The following is a 21,274-nucleotide window of genomic DNA, read 5'->3' on the forward strand; positions in this document are numbered from 1 at the left end:
CGCGCACACACACACACACACACACACACACACACACACACACACACCACCACCACCACACCACACACACACAACACACACACACACAACACACACACACACACACACACACACACACACACACACCACCACCACCACCACCACACGCACGCACGCGCGCACACACGCACGCACGCGCGCGCACACCATACACACACACACCACACACACACACACACGCACACACACACCATACACACACACACCACACACACACACACACACACACACACACACACACACACACACACACACCACGCAACACACACCACGCAACACACGCCACGCAACACACACATTGCACACATGCACGCAAACACGCAACGCACACACACACACGGAACGCACATACACTCGTGACCGGTCTCGCCCCGCTTTCGTTATTTCCCAATGTTCAACGCACACACATGTCCGCGCACGCAGACATGCAGGCGCACGCACACCCACGCGCACTCACGCACGCGCCCGAAAAACATCGCAGTCGCAGAGAACTATTTTTCCTGCTAGAGTAGCGAACCGAGCCGACTCGCAAAAATTTTTGTTACCTTTTTAAACTTCCGAGCTTACTTAGCTTCCGAGGATAGGTGTCACAGTTCCCGGATAACCGGTGATCCATCCCAGTCGGACACCAATCAGCGTTGATTGCGTAGTAGAACTTCAGAATTGTCAGTCCATTTGTTCGAGTCACGTAATGAAGTTGCCAGTGTAGATCTTGGGACACGATGTCTGAGGAAAAGTAAGTCTAGGCGTAGATGATTCCGTTAGAAGGTCCCCTTGTAAGGATTGATGGACAAGAGACATATACTTTTCGCTATTTGACGACTTTCGACTTGCTTTATACGTTCTTGCGTTTTTTTTGACAACGTTTTAGTTTTTACAGTGGTAGTAGCAACGTGACGTCGTTTGTTTTGTGTACTCTACACCTCGTCTAAGTTGTCATGTTAACCGCTGTGCTTGTGATTCTTCCAGCTTTGTGGCGACGTCTTTAACACGTGCAGTTCGTCGCTTTATGGCTCTTGGTTTCTAGATAAACACATAAGAGATGTGTGGGCATATTTTCTAGTTTCTGTTTTTTTTCTTTGTTCATGGTGTGGCTCTATTGCATGCGCGTACGACACGGGTAGGTGACTTTCCTTGTCGACTTACGTATCTCTTGACTGTTGCTACATACTTGACGAACATAGTCTCATTGAAACTCTTGGTCTAAAGTAGGGCGTACCGTTCTCACATGATGTGGATAGTTCATTTGAACACTGAATGGAGAATTTGTTTTATGTGAATGGCTAGCATATTACGACTAAGCTATTACAGTTAAGTACATAATTATATATGTAATACCCTACTGGATATAATATTAATAATGTCAAGAGTGACTCTTGCCAGATGGCAAGAGGTCTTTCAGACTCCTTGTGGTAGAAATGATGAAGTGCCTTTCTGAAGTAGGCTGCAACAGCGCTCAACATAAAACTTGAGAAGTCTGTTATTTTTATAATGATGGAAAGCAAGTTGTTATTAGATGTTTGCACTCACTTCCTACAGATTGACATTTGATATGAAACAGTAGACAATACAATACTGGCCTGACTATTTATAATAGTATGCAGTTCTGTGAGTTGAACTCTATAGCTATAGTTGCCACTTAGTGGATTACATGTTTTATATGCAACCGAATGATTTTGCTTATTTAATGCTAGTTCACCTGGAAAAAAGGAGGACTCACCATCTCCTCAATCTTGTATTATGAATGAAAGCACTCGTGTTATTGAGGGAGGAATAGCAGCTGTTGCTCTGAAAGAAGCATCTCAGTGGAGTCTTACAGGCCCTCATGATGGCAGCATATTTGCTGTGGCTTTGCCATCTACTGGAACTTCTGGGAATCAAGATGAGAATAGCTTGCCACTAAATCTGCTCTATGATATCTACGGTGTTGGTGCTGCAGATGAGAATCAGTTAGGAAATGTTGGGTAATTTCTTTCTGTCTGTCTGTCTGACTATCTGTCTGTTTGTCTTGTTTATTATCTGGAACAGTGGTGTAAGTGGGCGATTGCTAGTTTGGTGAAGATGCATGATGTTAACAAGTAGAGCTAACACATACTATTACCATTTCGTTCCTTCTCAAATGTGACTGGGAATGTCTAGCAGTGCAGTTAATGGTGGGAAGAGTCAGCATGGGAGGAGATAAAAGTGTGTAGCACTTAAAATTGCATGTGCATGTGAGATTGTATCTTCCCTGTTCATTCATAACAATTTAGCAGTCACTGACAATGCATGAACTTGATTGCTGAATGGACTGGCCACTGAAGAACATGGTCACACGTACATGCTTTGAAGGGTTCCACCAAAGTGGGACAAGAAGCGATATGCTCCCTCTAGCTAGCCAGACAATGATGGCGTCCAATGCTTCCACATAACAATCAATCTGCTAAAGTTAGATAACAAGCAGTTTTTTGTCTCGTCTAGGAAGAGTGTAAGTTTATATATGGTCTGGGACTGAGGCTAGATGTAGTAGGATCATTACAAGTCATGACACAGAGAGTCCTCGTAATGCGTATGCATCATATGTCTTTTGTCCTGGTTTCATAAATTGAAGGAACATGGTCACGATTATGCGCATACTTAGCACTGCTTGGTTGTGCAGATGCTTTTAAAGGTACACTCTGGAGAACTGCGCAGTGTATAGTGCAACCGAAATAGTGAAGTCTGGTGATTGAGGGTGTTCACAAAAGTGTGCCTGCGTAGGGATGAGTGCCTTGAAACTGTTAGAACATGATCGACGGCAGCGTCCATTACCTTTAATGCCAAATAATCTCTCAAAACACCAAATTCTCTCAAATGTTGCCAAACGGAAATATATCGCACGAAAAGGTTAGTTTCTAGACTGTCTGAAAGTAGCACGACAGTTTCTACTGTGCTTGGAGCGACAGAAACAACAGAGAGACCATTTCCGGGAACATGATTGCATCAGTAAGGCTAAGTGAGCTGATCGCACGCCAAAATACTCTCCACTTGGCAGACAAAATTCTTGGAATGTTCTTAACTTACATCTGTCGGATTTGCTCTGAGATAGCACCCAACCCAACTTGGTAGTATGGATTTCCCATTGTGAGCAAAAGCGGAGCCAGTAGCCTAGCGCATATCTCCGGAGTGTGACTTTAACTTCTGTTTAGATTATGCGCAAATTTAGATCAGAACAGAGGATCCATGGCATTTCTGAGAGATAAAGCAGAATTATCAAGTGAATCCGATGATGGAGAAACTGAAGAAGATCTAGCTAAGTCAGTTGTAGTGGATTGCTTTATACGGGATTTGAGTTGCGGTATATATGGGACAATAGGTTTTGCAGTTTTAGTCTGGGCAGTCAGCAAGGTTGCCGTTTTTATGGTGATGGGGCGAATTGTGTTCTTAGACAAAAGGAATGATAATTCATTATTATTACGGTAGGTTATCAGTTTAACGAAGATTCAAATGGTTGACGTTTGTTGAGGTATCACTTACTAAATCAAATCCTGTTTGCAAAAGAATTTTGACAGAAGACTTGTGATAAATTCCAAGACAAGTTAATTGACCAAGAGTGGGTGGAAAGGCAGTTCCCAAAATACTTATTCAATGAAACCTTTAATGTCATTACTGTACAATCAGGACTGTGGAAGACTTAGTCACACTTTTGCAAATAGATGTACTGTATACAGTGAGGTGGCGAAGCCAGCACTCTGCGTTACTATTTTGCTCCACACTTGTAAATCTGGGGAAACCATGCTTTACATTGGTCGTCTTTTCATTTGCAGATACACACAGATCTTACGTATAACCATAAAATTATTATCAATATAAACATCATGTCTTTTGTTGCTATCAAATTTCTCTTGCAATACCTAGATGTGTAGACATGGCAAATTGTCAATTAGTTTTGGATTTCCAAACGAGGCAATACATGTAGACTTTCATGTTGTTTGCAGTCTTGTGACAGCTGGTCAAACATCCGGTTCGCCAGAACTGTCACAAAGCTCTGTCTCTTTTGTGAATACTATTTCTCAGCTGTCTGGCAATTCAGTCCAAAGGCGTCACCCACAGAAAAGGTCAGTTTAGTGTTGTTATAGATTGCTTACTTTAAGTTTATTTATTGGTTTTGTTGTTTTATGCATATCTATTGCTATAGCTTACGTGAGTAGCGTAAGTTCATTGTCTTCTTATGGCAGATTGCTGAACGGAGCATCAGCTAGTTCAAGTCAAGGACATGTTCCTCTATCTAGTAGTGGTAGTAGCCCGCCGAGGCCAGATTATAGCCCACAGATTAGTCATGAGGGATTTCATTCCGACAATCCACCTACTGTTTTTCAAGCACAAGAAAGGTAAGGGCACTATCCTATCATTTTATTGTCTTGGGTTATAGTTTGTTAGTTCTGTGTGATGGTAATATTATCCTTACAACTGGCAGTTTAATGGATATTGCACAAAATGGTGTTTGTTTTGACTGATGATAAAAACCATGCATGCTTGGGGCATTGTGTGTGTGTGTGTATGTGTGTGTGTGTGTGTGTGTGTGTGTGTGTGTGTGTGTGTGTGTGTGTGTGTGTGTGTGTGTGTGTGTGTGTGTGTGTGTGTGTGTGAGTGAGAGGGAGAGGGAGAGAGAGACGTTTGGGACAGAATTCATGGGTTCTTGGGTGGTTAGCCTTTAATGTTATGACTAAGCACTGCAGGATGAAGTTTATTTGGTGGTCAGGAGATGTCTGAACAAACCTAAGAAATTTTGTCGATAAGGTAACTAGCCCTGTTACCAATCTTATCACTTGCCTTATGTACACATGTAGTATCTGTCCTTTTGGGTGTGGGTTGTAGTGGCGATAACAGGTTCTTGTTATATTGTAAATGTTCTGTTTTGCCAAAGATTGTATCTGGAAGTTTAAAATATTTGCCTTTGCCTAGCAAGCTGTGAGTACACAAGCATATTTGTAGGTAATTTACTCTATTAAACGAGAAATCAATGCAAGTTTGCAGATTAGTTAATGTTATTTGTTGTTTATGATATTTTTATCTAGATCATTGTATAGTTATATTGTTTTTGAACACCACTTTCATAAACTTTACAGCAACATTTAGAGCCCCAAATGCTACTTGATGATTCGAATTGATGTTTGTTGTTGTATATTGTGTTTAGATATCGTTATGTGTTAGATGCTCCAACGTCTGTAGTACAGAAGCGTGGTGAAGATAGTCTAACTTATCTCAACAAAGGACAGTTTTACAGCATTCTGTTGGAAGGCTACCTTGATGAAAGTGACCCTACAGACAGAGTCAGGGTATGTTCTAATATCATGTTTTGGTCACCTCTAAACTTATGAGTGCAACAAGCTGCATTTTATACAGTATATTTTACACTAGTATCCATGGCCTGTCCTTTGTATGGGGAAGATACTGTAGTGTAAAGATAGGTCTGTGGACACGTCACGTGCAATCTTTGTTGCGAGGTCCCGGATATGCTGTAGCGCTTGCTGCAGAAAACGTGTAGGTTGGATTCGGTGCAAATGCAATCAGAATTGGGAGAGAAACGAAAGCGCTAGAAGAGTAAGTTTCGTCGGCAAGAGATATTCGATTGCTTAAAGCTTTGCGAAGGACGACGATGCATACAGTCTACACAGGGCTGGTGTGTGCGTGTGTTTGAATGAACTGGAATGTGTAGCGTTTGCGTCATCGAGAAATTTTACGCAGGGGTCGACCCCTCGAATGGGGACTTGGTGCATAATTTTTTAAAATTTTTTTACGCAAACCTTCCCCTGTGCGTCCCGAGTGTGCATGCCGATTTTGGTTACGAACGGACAAAAGACGTGCCCGCCAAACGTGAACACACACACACACACACACACACACACACACACACACACACACACACACAAACACACACACACAGACAGCTTGAGCTTTATATATTAGATGTACATGCTATACCTACTCTTGTATCACCCCATTATATCTATGAAGCCCCTATCCCCAACTTTGGCCCAGTCTCAAACATTTTCACACCTAAGCTCAATTTAGTTGGTGTTAATATGCACCCAGATGAAAAATGTAGCACATAGGTTGGGACATAGGAAGATATGTTAACTCACCTGAACAAACGAAACAAACCAGAAAATACATGCATAATACTATATGTACTGCCAACCATTCAGCATTTGAACATTGAGTTCTCAGTTATGCCAAGAAAAATTCGCTCTTTTACAGTAGAAATGAAGTGTGTCATCATAGAATGGCATCGACAGCATGGCTCAGTAGTGTCAAGGATGGCAGCTGGAGTATTGGTCTGGGAGTAAGGCGCTGGTTAAACATTCAGATAGCATTTTGATTACCATCTAAAAGCAACTGGATGACTTATGAAACCATGATGTACTGGATGAGTAGGTTTGGGGCAATACGGAAGACGATGTGTGCTGCCTACTTTTTCTTGATCAGTACAGGGTTCACAAATGCGATGAAATCTGAGCAGAGGCTGCCAGTAGGAACACTGACCTTGTGTATATTCCTGGTGGCTATACCAGCCTTGCACAGCGACTTGATGTTTTGGTAAATAAATTGTTCAGAGATCACATGCGTCGTTTATGGAAACATTTGTTTTTGAAAATGTGAATTGGATATCAGTGTTATGGACAGCTATCAGAGATGACACAATCATGAAGTGTTTCTTGGTTATGATATTTCAAATGTCGTGGCAGCTTACTGACTCTGACTCTGATGCAGAATTTGAAGGCCTTGGTGAAGCTGAGATGACAGAGGAGTAGTAGATGATACTAGTAATAGAAGGTTGTTCTAGCAAACTTGAGTTGTAGTAATAAATTAGTCAAACACTTCTGCCAATTAGCACCTAATGGTGTCATATCCTTCAGCAAGACTCCATCCCATATTTCAGTGGGGTGATACAAGTGTAGGTAGGTACTTTGAATTCATTAGTATCCTATTACCTTTGCTAAGAAGATTATGTTGGTTTGTTCTTTGTTTTTCTGTTATAACAACATAACTCCAAAATGTCCTACTTAAGGTGTCTACTCTCAAATAGAATTTCTTGATTAAGCACCAGAGTCACTCCAGATATTATTCACATTGATAACATTTCCATGACAGGTCAATATATGTCTTAATGGTTTCATGAAATCACATTGTTTGCTGATTCAAACCCTCCTCTGTACCAAATGTGGCATGCATGTTTTCTGATATGGAGAAAGTCCGTTGTTTGTTGTTTGTCACCAGAAGAATTGAGAAAAGCGAAATGTTGTTTTATCTGGAATGTCTAATCTTTATCCAGGACAATCAATAGGGAAAGTTACACACACATCTAAATTGAATTAGTATTGTGGCGGAGGTATGTGCTCTCTGATTTCTCTAGTTTTGTATTGGTGTAGGTATTATATAAGGTTTAGGCTGTCATTTGTGCAATAATAAAGGGTACAGCTAATATTAGATACAGTACATTTTTGATATCCAACTTCGTTATTAATTGGAATGAATATTCTGACTGTGTACTAACTCTCAAATGTGTAGTTTGGATTTTGTCATTTGTGTCAACATATTCTTGTTGTAGTTTGCTTTAAGAGATCTTATGACTGGTTTCTAACAAAAAAATTGCTACTGCTAAAGTTGTTATTATAGATGAGTACAGTAGATCCTTGCTAATTTGAATAGCACTGTGTCACAAATCATTTACCTGTTCAGACTAACAAATTAGCGGAAATGCGTAGCCTTTAAATTTCTCCTTGCGTATGCTCTTCTCTCATGCCTTTTTGAACCAACTGTGTACGATCACTCTAGCTTTTCATAGGTTGACAGCTTTACTGTCTTGGCAGACTTTCTAGTTGTCGTTTAGTCAGCCTTCTTCAATAAAGGGTAACTGCAACGTAAAATCGAAAATTCTTTTATGTTGGAAATCGGTAGTTCTAGTTGCATACATGACAGGAAAAATAGTTTTAGATTTTTAAGTTAAGTCTTCACTGAGATAAAGCAGGTCAAAGTTGCTTCCGGTTCTTCAAGTTCCGGTAATGGGCGTGGTGTAGTACACGTCACAGAGGGGAGACTCCACGCTAGTGTGTACTGTAAACAAAGGAATCTGTGGCGAAAGAATGGTTTGGTGTCGTGTGGCTGCAGGATGCATCAATTTCATGCAAGTCGTATCCAAGTGTGTTTCGATTTCTGAAGATCCCCAAGCTAAGAAAAGAGTGGGAATCGCAAATAAGGAGGACAATTGCAGAGACGTTTGTGTTGTCCTGGTGACTACTACTGAGTACGACTTGTCCTATTGAGTGGACAGGACTCTGTAGTAGTCACTTTTAGCCTGATTGCTTTAAGATATGTACAGCCGGTCTATTCAAGAACTTGGTCTGGGTTGTAGAAGAGCGAAATTGAGGCCCCATTTTTTCATCTAACTGCCTCCACACTTCAAGATTGCAGCAGTCTGGAACCTTTGCAAATGAAAAGGAGTCCCACATTTGAGAAGCGAGAAAATAAGGGTAAGGAAGAATCTCGTGCAGGGCTAAAAGGACTGCAAATGGCTCGGAGAGGTCAGACTCTTGATGACTAGACTTGCGTCTTGCTAGGTGTTTGATTATTGTGTGTTGGAAATGCAGTCGTATGCATTACAGTATACTGTACAGTGAAGTCAAACCTTGTGTCAATGTGAATTCAACGCACGAACGTCAACTCATTTTTGTTCTATTTCTCACAGCACTAGCTAGAGTTTTGCATGAACTCACCAGTACACTGTCCATTACTGTCACTGGTATTCGACATTATTATCGTGTCTTTCTTTGAGACAACTTCAAATATGTTTTGACAGCACACGCACTCCACACGAGTACGTATTCATAATCTCACAATGATCGCAACTACACCTGTTATGGTTGTTTACCTACCCTGATTTTCATTGATTATGTTTGCTACTTCTACTTCTACTTACGATGGTGACAGGCTATTGGGTGGCCTGTCCTCTTCCTCATCTGCTTTCAAGGCAGCAGGCGATCTCAAAGCTTCAGAAACACTGTCGCTAAGCTTGAACCTGTATGGTCTGATGGCTCCCATCAGATCTTCTTCATCCTGTGATTCATGCGATGACGGAATGTCATCATGCAAAAACCTCCAGATGGCTCTTTAGAAGAAGAATTGTCGCTGTTGTTGCCTTTGCCATAGTAGCGTTGTCTTGGATATGAAGATGTAGTCATTTTTACAGGCCGATGATTATACAGATGCACACGTGTCTCTCTTCTGTGACATGTACACTACATCATGCTCGATACCGGAACTTGAAGAACCGGATGCAACTTTGACCTGCGATTTCTCAGCAAAGACTTAGCTTAAAAATCTAAAACTACTTTTTCTGTCATGTATGCGACTAGAACTATCGATTTACAACATAAAAGAATTTTTGATTTTTGCGTTGCAGTTACCCTTTAAGCTGTCTAAGCTCTAACTCGTTTTGATATCTAATCTGTGCTATGCCATAGTGCTTGCACGTGATTGTATTGGAAGATGCTTGCAATGATACATCTGACTTTTTGTCAATTGTTATCATTGTGTACCAAGCTTTCCCAGTCTTTCAGCTGAGGACATCTTAAGTATGGAGTTGTTTTATGGTTGGGACTCACCATACATAGAACCAATGATTAGTAAGGGTTTGAACTAATGAAGTTTGAATTAGTGCGATTGTAGTGCAGAAGAGGATAACAGTGAGTGCCTTGTGTAATTAGGCAAATAGTCTGGAACCTATCCACTGCTTCATATTATCAGCAGTCTACTGTACTGAGATGGCTTTGCATAAATTGTGCCATGCATAGAGATAAAGAAAGACATAATCATACTGTACAGTCGGGGCTATGTTCTTGCAAGTTTTTTTGTTGCACTATTGGTCTTTGGGGCTCTAACAGTTTCACGAGTGCATAGAGTATTTGTTTGGTGTCTAAATTAGACTAAATAAAATCTGCTAATTTAGATTGAGTGTATGGTAGTTCAGTTTAGCTTGCTTCACAACTAGAACACAAGGTATATTCTGTTGTTTTATGAGTGTGAGTCATTTTAAAGAAACAATGAAAGTGCAAGTAGCTGTTGAAGTTAAAGTGACATGATTGCTGACAAATTTGTTTCCAGGCAGACTTGGTCCTCACTGTTGTTGGAGATATGTCTGTACTTGTTTCTGTTCGGCATTTTATCTGTTTGAATAATGCATTGGGAGGTCACCTGGAATGTGGAAAATATGACTTCAACAGGACTTTCGAGCTAGGAATGGCTTCTGAGAGACACCAGAAGTTTGTGATGCTTTAATTAGTGGCATTGTAAGGCATCGATTGATATACTGTAGATATGCCGACTGGTAACATCTGTGGGCAGCTTCTTATGTGTGTCACTTGTGGATATAATGACATGTAACATTTTTAGAGCTGTTTGATTTATCTTTACTTAGAAACACATTGAATATATGAAACTTGTGTGCTGCAGTGGATGTGCTTGATTTTGTTGCATACTTGGAGATTGTTTCTTATAGTCTGTCGTACATCTTGGATTCAGAGATGAACGTGATCCTGGAGGTGAACTGCAGCGTTGGCAGTACTGGCATTCTCAACAGCCTAATCCAAATCAAAAGGCATTTGATGTTGGTAGGTAGCACTTAATGTTTAGCTACGTTGAATGGAATGCGACTGCTATTTGCTCAAATGCTTTATGTTGTAGATCGAAAGTCGTGTCAGAATGTAGAGATGGAGCTGATTGATGACATTGCCTATAATGCTTGCAGTTTTATATGGAATCCTCGAGTGCCAGCTAAGGTCTTTGTCTAGCTTGGCTGTTGAAAATGAAGTATTAGATAGTCTGAGTTTGTATAATATGACTTGTAACATGAGATTTGTCTGTCTGTTGACATACACATTCTACATATCATACACACATTAAACCACATTACTTAACGGTGATGTTGTAGCTTGTTTTGTGTTGTCATTAGATTGTAATAAGGATCAATTGTCTGAGTACCGAGTTTTCATCTCAGAAAGGGGTGAAAGGCATTCCACTTCATCTTCAAGTTGATACATATGAGGACTTGCTGAATCCAGATGCTGATGCATGTCACAAGGGGTTTTGCCAGATTAAAGTTTTTCGCGATAAAGGGGCAGAGAGAAAAAACAAAGATGAGAGTAAGAGTGCTGAGAAGCGAATGGCTCGTCTCATAAAGAGTAGAGGAAGTAAGTTGGTTTAGTTTGTGTGTGTGTAGCCAGTCTCTGTCTGCTTTTGTCTGAAACAATATTGGATATTGGAATTAAGTGTTTGATTTGCATTTGTAGTCTGTGTGTGGCTGTATCTGCTCATGTCTGCATTGTTTGTGTGAGTGTTCGAATGATGCCATCTGTATGGACGGACGGACACACACACACACACACACACACACACACACACACACACACACACACACACACACACATACACACACCAGTGTGTGTGTCTGTGTGTGTCTGTGTTTGTGCACGTGTGTGTGTGAAGCACAGGCACTTGATGAGAAGGACAGCTGCGGCTGATTTGTTTAAATTGTGCAGTTGAGGTTGTCTATAATATGGGTGTGGCTTTTCAAGGGTATGAAGTGATTTTGTTATATTAAAGTGCTATCCATCAGTAATGTGGTTAGCTATATACTAGAATATGTAGCTACATATTCAGAATAGTAGGTTGGACTGTACCTTAACAGTGTTTGCTATTAGAGTGTAGTCACGGTTACAAAGAAGGAGAACTTACATGAAAGATTTTGTAGTTTCAATGTAGAAGTGGACTTGTCACATAACACAACTTGTCACCTTTCCTTAGGTGTCAAGTAGATAGATTTTGTCTTACAGGAAACAGGGTTTGAACTAGTCTCTCTGCCCAGACGTTCAGAGTACAAAAGAGGGAGGAGTTGGGAAGTGTGTGGTAGAGGCCAGAAAGTGATACATGGCAGTTTATTGATATGCATGCCCCTGCATCTTGACATGTGCTAAGAGATTATTGATCTGCAAGATTTGTTGTTGGAGGTGCTTGACATTCTAATCACACACTATGACTGCAAGTCCACACTCACACTCACACCAAGTTGACAAAGGCCATATGTCAGGACTTGACGAAGAGTGATTATAATATACGAGTAACGTGAAGGGACTCAAGCAATTGACGTCGAAATGAGTGCACACACAACATCTATTACCACTCACACACAAACCAGTACATCTACCGACTGACTTCTTTCAAAATTATGACTACTGTAATCATACCGTAACCAAACAAATCTGGCTCAGTCAAGATAGTATACAGAAACACAATTTATGGACGCCTTTATCCATGGCAACAACGTAACACCATACTTTACAATGACTGTAATAGTTTACAGCTTAAATGTTGTACTTTCGTCTGGGTTTGAATTATCAGTAAAGTAAAGAACATCTCTTGAGTGACTTCTAAAATAGCATTGTAACTGAGTTTGTCGAATGGTAGAAGACAGCTTCTGAACAACTAATGTTCTCTGCAGATGTGACTACATTCCACTAACAATAATTGAGGAAGAGAGGATATCACTATAAAAGTCATCTAGAAAGCAGAATCTAATGCATTGGTAGATGAAAAGAAAACACTACACTCACTTCATAGGCAGCTAGGCAGGGGTTTTGGCTTTACATCATGTCTTTAATGACAACATAATAGAAATGAATACAGTACAGTCGTTTAACAAGCAACATTTTTATATAGACATTTGTTATGAATATTTCATGTGGACTGTTTTGCATAATATGTTACCTAACGAGTTCTCCACTGTTTATTTTGTACACTGAGTGTATGTACTGTGTTGTTGACAGTAGAAAATTTGTGTATGATCCTGAAAATTTTGTAGTGAGTGGTGTGCTTATAATTATAGGCAGCGCTGCTGACCCTCTCAGTCCCAAAACTGTGTTCAACCCACCCAGCAAGAAGACTGTGTTGCTGTCAACAACAAATATGGGACCAAAGCCTGTCTATTTTACTCCAGTAGTAACACAACCTGGACAGGTGAGGATGCCAGAAGTCTATTATATATTATCTATGTTTTTATGCTTTTTTGGGTTTTTAGTTGTTTCTAGATGATGTCACTTGTCAATCACAAGCATTTTTAGCTAATATCAGGTACGTCTATTGTGTCATAAGTGGTAGCTGGATTTGGTGGCAGCACTGTTGGGTCATTGGTATGACCACATGGTTGAATTGATTTGGAGGTTGTTGTCTGCAAGGTGACAGATTTGATGTTAATGTCTGTACCAGGTAGAGCTCTAAATAATAGTTCACATCTAACTTTATTGTTGATGTCGAATGGTAAAGTTTATTTGGCAGTATTCTTGTGGCTTTGTCATAATACTTAATTGGGACTATTCTTTCCTCTTGAGCTGGACCGTTTCTTGTGAACAAATTTTAGTAGTACTGTACTATGTCTGTGTCTGTGTAGGGATCGTGAGCAGAGACGCACTTTAGCAGCCACACTTGCCGCCACTAAAGATCAACTGGATGATTTAGAATTTGGTCCTCAGAACAAGAAGCGAATGGTAACATCTACATCAAAGAAACGTCCCAGTAAGACTTACTAGTAATATATTTATGATGAAATTTTAAATGTATGTAAATGTTATCTGTGTGCATGCTGTTAGTTAATTAAAGTATGATCTAATGAATTGGTCACCAGGTGTGATTTCTGGTATATTTTGTATGCTAATTTTAATGTCTGGTCTCCATTGTAAGCCAATGTTTGTCAGATGGAGTTCTAAGACTTGTTGAGCATTAATTAGCTTACCACACATTACAGGTAAACAGACATCAGTAATGTTATATTTCAACCAAATGAATTGGTGTTTAGATTTGTAATAGTAGCAGTCATTGGCACTCCTGGTGTAACATTGTTAATACCTTTCTTTGGAAAAGTATCATAGATGAAAGGTTTAGTGCCCTTGGTGCCCTTGGTGTAATAAGATGGTAGATCTTGTCATGGGTTTCTTTATCAAAGATGTTAGCTTTGAGAAGAACGAGTGTATTAGTGCAGCTATTGCCTAAGATAGAGACTGGTGTATAAGTATCCTGTTGTAACTTTGTGGTGTTGGATATGGCCCTCTGCAGAGGCGATGTGAGTGTTTTGGGTTTTCATTGAACATGTGCAAATTGTAAATCTGCTTGTGCACATGTGTGTGTGCACATGCATGCATACACACACACACACACACACACACACACACACACACACACACACACCCTGTGTGGGTGATGGTGTGGTGTGTGTGGGATATGTGGTGTGTGTGTGAGATATGTGGTGTGTGTGTGTGTGTGTGTGTGTGTGGGGGGGGGGGTGTATGGGATGTGTGGAGTGTATGGGATGTGTGGGGTGTATGGGATGTGTGGGGTGTATGGGATGTGTGGGGTGTATGGGATGTGTGGGGTGTATGGGATGTGTGAGGTGTATGGGGTGTATGGGGTGTCTGGGGTGTATGGGATGTGTGGGATGTCTGGGGTGTATGGGATGTGTGGGATGTGTGGGGTGTATGGGATGTGTGGTGTGGGATATGTGGTGTGTGTGGGGTGTATGGGATGTGTGGGGTGTATGGGATGTGTGGGTGTATGGGATGTGTGAGATGTGTGGGGTGTGTTGAGGTTGAGTGGGTGTGGTAAGGGCTGGCCTTATCATTTCTGTTTTAGCTAGCTGCTTTGCTGTAGAATGCCGTGGTTACAATTATTATTATTAAATGTAGGTAAACGCAATATGTAACTTTGGCATTAAGTTTTGGTAGTAAACTTTACTTGTTTGTTAATTGAAGTGAGATTTTTGTACTGTTGTCAAGTGCACTAGTAGATAGTAACCTTAAGTTAAACACAGGTGATGTACTGTGATTAGAAAATTCTCAAAATTTAGCAAGTGAGTGAGTCAGAGAAAGGGAGGTGTAGGAAATTAAGAAGAGATGTCATTAATTAAGTAGATGTGATGGTGGATTTGTGGCAGCAACAGTTTTGGTTGGCAACTAATATTAAGGTGTCAGTGGTAGGATGCACATATTTCATAGAGTCAACACTATTGTTATGCCACTAACAGAGACTAGCCTGCTTGGCAGATGGGTACTGTGATTAGTATCTAGCACTCAGAGGCAAAAGTTAGTTGGTATTACTCATTGACTGCAAGGGGACATAGTCACATTTGAGCAAATCTAAGTAGTTAGGACATTATAACACAGTACATGTGTCATTGCAGTTGTCACTATCTATGTTCGGAAAGAAGAAGAGAAGGTCTATAACGCTCTAATGTTGGATGATTTATCAGTGTTGGAGCTGAAATCAGCGGTAGGTCTAATATGACTGTCTAGCTTCATTTCCACTAATTCTGTGTTGTTTCATATCAGGTATCAAGAAAGTATGGTGTACCGGCGGAGTCAATAAAGAATGTCTACAAGAAAACAAAGCGAGGGTTGGTGGACTTTAGAGAGTATGTATTGTGTATTGAAGATTGTTTCTGATATGACTTGTTTAGACTGTTGGTGAATTTTGATAATCAGATGGTGGAGCAGTTCTCAGATGAGGACGACTTTAGTATCAAGTTTGACTTTGACAACCAGACCGGTCATGTACATCTGTACATTCTTTCCACTTAGCCTAAGATGTAAACGGTGCTACGATTTACACCAAGTTGTGCTAGATCTTCATATGTGTAGAATGTGTGAGGATATTGTACCAGCTACATCACTGAACGGACGCTTAGATCAGTTAGGGCGTGATAGCTTATCTGAGTAAAGGAGGCTAATAGCGGTGATAGGTGTCGTGTTTGTCATGTATCTGTGTGATAATGACATTTCAATCCAGGAGACCGTATCGAAAACTGGTAGAAACGAACAAGGTACAGGTGACTTTACGTTCGGTGGAATAGGTGGGTTTGTCAGGTAGATAGATACATTGTGCGGCCCCGCCTCAGCGCATATCCTGTTGATGCTGGCTCTTACCATTAAACTATTTGCGGTCTGTCGTTACCAGCGGCTAGTCCGACATGTGGCAGCTGGTTTTGCCTTGGGTGTCGAATGCGCATCGTCATTTTCCATTTTCCCTCTATTGGCGATGAGGATGAGGTGGATAATACTTCACGGCCTCTTTATTGCTCTAGCATGGATCAAACCGGCACGATCAGATAGTTCAGGATTTGCAAAAGACAGTCACAAAGGTAGGCTTACCCCACATCGTAGTAGACGATTTTCGTTGTGAAGTAGAGTGCTTTAGAATCCGAAAGTTCCAAGTAGTGTCTTGTTTATTGTAATAACTCGCACCTCTTCTAATTGTACGCCCACATGTGCCCAAACATGTACCGTTGTAAGTGTGAGTGCACGTAGATTTCGATTTGGATGCTCACATAGTTGAATGGTGTATATGTTGGAGAGAGAGCTGGAGATGTTGGGGAGAGATGGTCTAACGTCAGGTGGAGAGTTTGATCATTTGCCCACGGCTGCGGGTAATGTTAGGGCCTGTGGATGACGTCACTTCGGTGTAAACTTGGATCGCAACGAGCTTCTTTAGAGCGCTTAGCATTCGTTATGTGATGGAACAGTAAGTTAAATGGATTGTCGAGCACTTGATACAAGGCGGCACGAGGCACGGAAGACGTATGCTTAAGTGTAGGTTGTTTCTAGAGATGATGTCGGTGTAGTTAATTGATATGATCAGAAGTTATCGATTTGGATGCCCGAGAGTGTACAATTCTTAGCATACCTACAGGTCGTTCATGTCTGTATGTACATATGGCCCATATTACCTTGCATGTAAATCTGTCACAATGTGACAACATGGTGTGTGGAGCCAGTGGCGGATCCTGAGGGTTGGTGGGGTGGGGATGGGGATAGGAAAACTGAAATCCACAAAGAACTAAAGAGATGGAGTATGGAGTAGAGCAAGGTTGCGATGTTTGGAACGCACGAGCACGTGTAGTTTTGCTGATTATTGTCAACATCGATCTTTGGAACACATGATCATGAGCAAGAGTCTAAAGTATGTGCTTGCTGATTGTCCAAATGACCGCTTTCTGTACCCTGGAACAGGCGATAGCATGAGCAAAGCTCAAAACTGTAAGCATTAAATTGCACTAAAAGTAACACTCATTTACTAGTTTATGCATGCGGTCACAACCAGATGATCAGCATGCTTGCACTAGCTACTACACACCAGATGACTGCACTGCAGCAGACTCAACAGAAGATGCGTTGTTTCTCCAACCTAGGTCACGTTCGATTGGGCTACGCCCCCTATAGAGCTGGAAGAGGGGCGTACTCTTTCAAAGCAGCAGAGCTGGTAGAGTTGGCTCTTCCGACCATAACAGCAGAGCTGGAAGAGGGGCGTGCAAATGGAGCGAGCCTGTTCCAGGAAAGAGCCCAATCGAACGCGCCTCTACCCTAGAAAGAGTGCTGTACGTAGCTTGATCGATATTGCTACATGCGGTTGCTTGATCTGTGGTCTGCTCAACCAAGTGCCAGACAGCAAACAGTACGTACGCACTTGCGCATGTAAACATGTACTCGTGTCACTCTATCATATGTTACTGTGCCAACTACAAGTATTTCGAGTACTGTACAGATATTTATCATAAATCATAAATCAGAGCAGAGTACTGTCTATTCTGAACTTTGTTTTCAAGTGGCAACTGACGATATATTAAATTATGTGGGCCATGCTACAAAGTTTGTTTCAATCAAATGCTAACATGACTGGAATTCTAGCTTCTCTCAGATTTTTAGTTTGGGTAGAGCTACATGTTGCATTGACAATTTTCTAGCTATATCCTCATTTTTGCTCTGATAATTTTGTGTTGTTATGCTGCAAGTAGCTTCCTGTTCTCCTGTCTTTGCAAGTAACATAAGTAGTTCTAGAGACACATGCACTCAGTTGTAATTATACTTTTTTATTGTTGATTGGGAAATTGTTCATGCTTTTCGATGTCATCTAGCTAACTTCACAGTCAGAGAACATTGTTAATTAAACTTACTAATTTATTTACACTTCTAACCATTTTGAATTTAATAAATTATACATGCTGCTACTGCATCTGATCTAAAATTTTAGTTGTGCTTAGTTTAGTATGGACTTATGAAAGGCTTGTTATTAAATTAATTACAGGAATATTTGTTGTATGTAGCTGCTGTATGTTTATGCAGGACTTTGTGCTACTACTCGTTGTACTAAGTTAGCATCGGACTTATGAATGTTGTGGAGCTTCATTGTTAGGCTTTTGTTTATATTTTAAATCATTTTTGATTGTGCTGATAAGCTTTCATTGTTATGTTGTCTGAATTTGCTTTATTAATACCAGGTGGTGATAAGCTTTCACCCATTACAAATCTGCATTCTTTTTGTGTTCATCTTTGGTTGTTTACAACTCGCTGTCTCTTTTTGTGGGATCATACCTATCCGAATGGGACAGGCAATATCAATTTCTTTTTCCAACTGAAACTAAATCGAACAATGCCTTGGAAGACTCGGCGTCTGAATGTAACACGTACATTGGTCTACTTCAATACCCCATCAGGAATTGTAAGGGTAAAAGTGAGAGCAGAGATAAACTCAAAGAGAAGTAGAGCAGTGAAGATAACAATAAACTTGGGTGAAGCAACATCTAAGACGCAAACAGGTTAGACCATTTTTGATACATGAATGTTAATTTTACCTTATAATAGCCATTTGGTCTGTGTGTGCTTTAGTCGTTTAAGTTTATAGACTCTGTTATTGATAGAGTAAATTTGGGCTAAGATAATATCGGTTTGTATTCTTCTTGATAAACTATTGACTAATTACAATGAATTGGGGTTAGTGAGTGGTGTTAATGCTTTTGAAGTGCATGACAGACTTTGTTATACTTTGGTTGAAATTTTTTTAAAGTTTGAAGCACAGGAGATATTTGCTATGCTACATCACATGCATTTGCTCTACTTCTGTTGTTTATTCCATGTGTTGTACAATGTAAAATCAATTATTGCTTTAGTAACTACAACAGATCAGTGGTGTTACTACCCATGGGCCCCAATATTAGTAGGTGTGGTCTTTTAGACACTATGTAGAAAAAAGTTTCATAAAAGTCAAAACACCAGCAGCTGGCCTCCTCAATTTTGGAGGTCTAGTCTTGAACATATCAATAAACTATATGTTTTGCATGAATAACAGTCAATTTCTGTGTGTAGAAGGACCCTGTATCTTTCTTGTAAGTAAGACCTTAGGTCTAGTGAATTAATTGAGTCATTGTTGGTTATAGCTATAAACAAATAAACATAGCTGCTGAAAATGAAACGATTAATTAATTAAGTCACCAATTACTATATAGACATGCAGTAAGCATTGCTGATCGAAGTAACACACTGCAATTGGCTCTTGTATGTATGGTGTACCCTGCATTGTATTCATGATTGATAATGTATAAATATGTTGGAAAGACCATTTGTCTGATTAATTAATTAATGTCAGGTTCTAGTATTATATTATTTATTATTTAATTGTAAATTGTATGTTAAATAATTAAGTGTAATGTGACATTCTTGATTATACTAGAATTACAACACAAGCCTGAGCTAGTTTCAACTCCCACGCCACTAACAAATGCTCAAGATGAAGAAGATGAACCCAATGTCATTTCATCTATTGCTGCTACTGCAGCTATATCGACCTGCGCAGTAATAGTAACAATACCATTACTATTGAGCATCTTCTTGGGTATAAAGCATCTTGTAAATGGGAGTATTTCTGAAATGAGACTGAAAGCACTGAAAAAGAGAACAGAAAAATGGAACAAAATGGACTACAAAGGAAGTTTGGAAGAGGAAGGAGAAGTACAACAATCTCGCGTTTGACTAAGTTTTTCTAGCTTGTTAAAATTAATTTGTGCAAATATGTAGAAAGTCTTGATGTTTGTGCATGTTCATGCCATTGTCTAATAAGCGAATAGCTGAATCTCTAGTTGGAGACATTTTGGCTTTGGAAGCGTTTGTTGATATACATACTATTTGTACTGCGGAAATAAACATGCACTAAACCTGCACGTGGTTAAGCGGATCATATAATTTATGGGATTGCCCTGTTACTTTGCGCATGCGCGAAAGAATTCCGAAAAAGCGTGGCGTGTTGTTTACAAGCGTGTCTCTTTAGGCGTGTAACGTTGTAATGAGTGGACGAGTTGATCAGGATGGATGGCAATGTTGAGGCTGGCTGTCCTACAGATTCCGGTAAACACACGGGGACGATGTTTATAGCGTGTCACGAGGTCAGCAATCGTCATCCAGTTGAGTCTAAGCTAAAGTATCAGCAGGAGAATGTGGACGTCCAATCTAAGGAGGAGGACGGAAACGAGCACGGTGGGTGTTTGTGTCATTCTCTCGAAGATGCGATTGCCAACGACAGTCAAAACAACGAAGAATGTCTTGATAGCCAGCAACTAACAGAGACTCTAAAGGAAAAGTTGACCGTTGCTGCATCTCCCTGTCCTCCTCCCCGCAGGGAAATGAATTTACCTGTTGATATTAATGGAATAACATACGTTACATACTCGGATGAGACTGTACTGGGCGAAATTACACGTTTGATGTCACGTGATTTATCTGAACCTTACTCAGTGTATACATACCGATATTTCATTCACGGTTGGCCCAAACTGACTTTCTTAGCAAAAGACAAAGAGAAGTACGTAGGAGCAATTGTTTGTAAAACTGAAGACAAAGTTAATGGAAAACGAGGATATATTGCTATGTTGGCAGTACAAGATGAATACAGGAGGCATGGCTTAGGGACTCAATTGGTTCGCATTGCTGTTCAATCCATGATGGCAGCCGGTTGTGAAGAAGTAGTTTTAGAGACAGAAGTGCTAAATCAGCCAGCACTTCGACTTTATGAGAACTTAGGGTTTATGAGGGACAAGAGATTGTTCAGGTACTATCTCAATGGAGTAGATGCTCTTAGGTTGAAATTGCTTTTAAAATAAAATGTTCTGCAGCTGTCAGGAAATGCAAACGTTAATTAGTCTTATGTGAATGTGTGCTCTTGGTTTAGAGTATGTTTAGTAATTCATAACAATTAATATAGCAAGAGATAGACCATACTAGCTAAGTGCACACCTTTTGGGAAGTGTATTTTATAGTGGTTATTTGATTGATGTCTGTTTGATGGTGTAAGTAATTACAGGAAAAGAGACAGGAGAGAAGCTGCACAACCATTAGGAGCAATTTACACATGT

At 40.3% G+C, this 21,274-nt stretch overlaps 3 protein-coding genes across 3 annotated transcripts; all 3 read left to right on the plus strand.

Moving 5' to 3' along the window:
* Positions 1–644: 644 nt before the first annotated feature.
* Positions 645–15,835, plus strand: LOC134190422 (grainyhead-like protein 2 homolog). Its single transcript, XM_062658875.1, has 14 exons — positions 645–775; positions 1,734–2,003; positions 3,996–4,115; positions 4,236–4,388; positions 5,195–5,336; positions 10,556–10,667; positions 10,741–10,835; positions 11,009–11,246; positions 12,938–13,068; positions 13,130–13,182; positions 13,499–13,623; positions 15,281–15,369; positions 15,429–15,493; positions 15,557–15,835. Exons 1-14 carry the CDS (start codon positions 762–764, stop codon positions 15,675–15,677), a joined length of 1,728 nt encoding a protein of 575 aa, XP_062514859.1. The 5' UTR covers positions 645–761; the 3' UTR covers positions 15,678–15,835.
* Positions 15,836–15,923: 88 nt separating this feature from the next.
* Positions 15,924–20,078, plus strand: LOC134190423 (uncharacterized). The gene is made up of 3 exons (XM_062658876.1): positions 15,924–16,237; positions 18,371–18,688; positions 19,600–20,078. The coding sequence occupies exons 1-3, from the start codon at positions 16,009–16,011 to the stop codon at positions 19,896–19,898; spliced, it is 846 nt and encodes a 281-aa protein (XP_062514860.1). The 5' UTR covers positions 15,924–16,008; the 3' UTR covers positions 19,899–20,078.
* A 63-nt stretch (positions 20,079–20,141) lies between these two features.
* LOC134189692 (N-alpha-acetyltransferase 30-like) lies at positions 20,142–21,127 on the plus strand. The gene has a single exon (XM_062658046.1). It carries the CDS (start codon positions 20,231–20,233, stop codon positions 21,020–21,022), a length of 792 nt encoding a protein of 263 aa, XP_062514030.1. The 5' UTR covers positions 20,142–20,230; the 3' UTR covers positions 21,023–21,127.
* The last annotated feature ends 147 nt before the right edge of the window (positions 21,128–21,274 follow it).

The sequence above is a fragment of the Corticium candelabrum genome, chromosome 14, assembly GCF_963422355.1.
Source record: "Corticium candelabrum chromosome 14, ooCorCand1.1, whole genome shotgun sequence".
NCBI lineage: Eukaryota > Metazoa > Porifera > Homoscleromorpha > Homosclerophorida > Plakinidae > Corticium > Corticium candelabrum.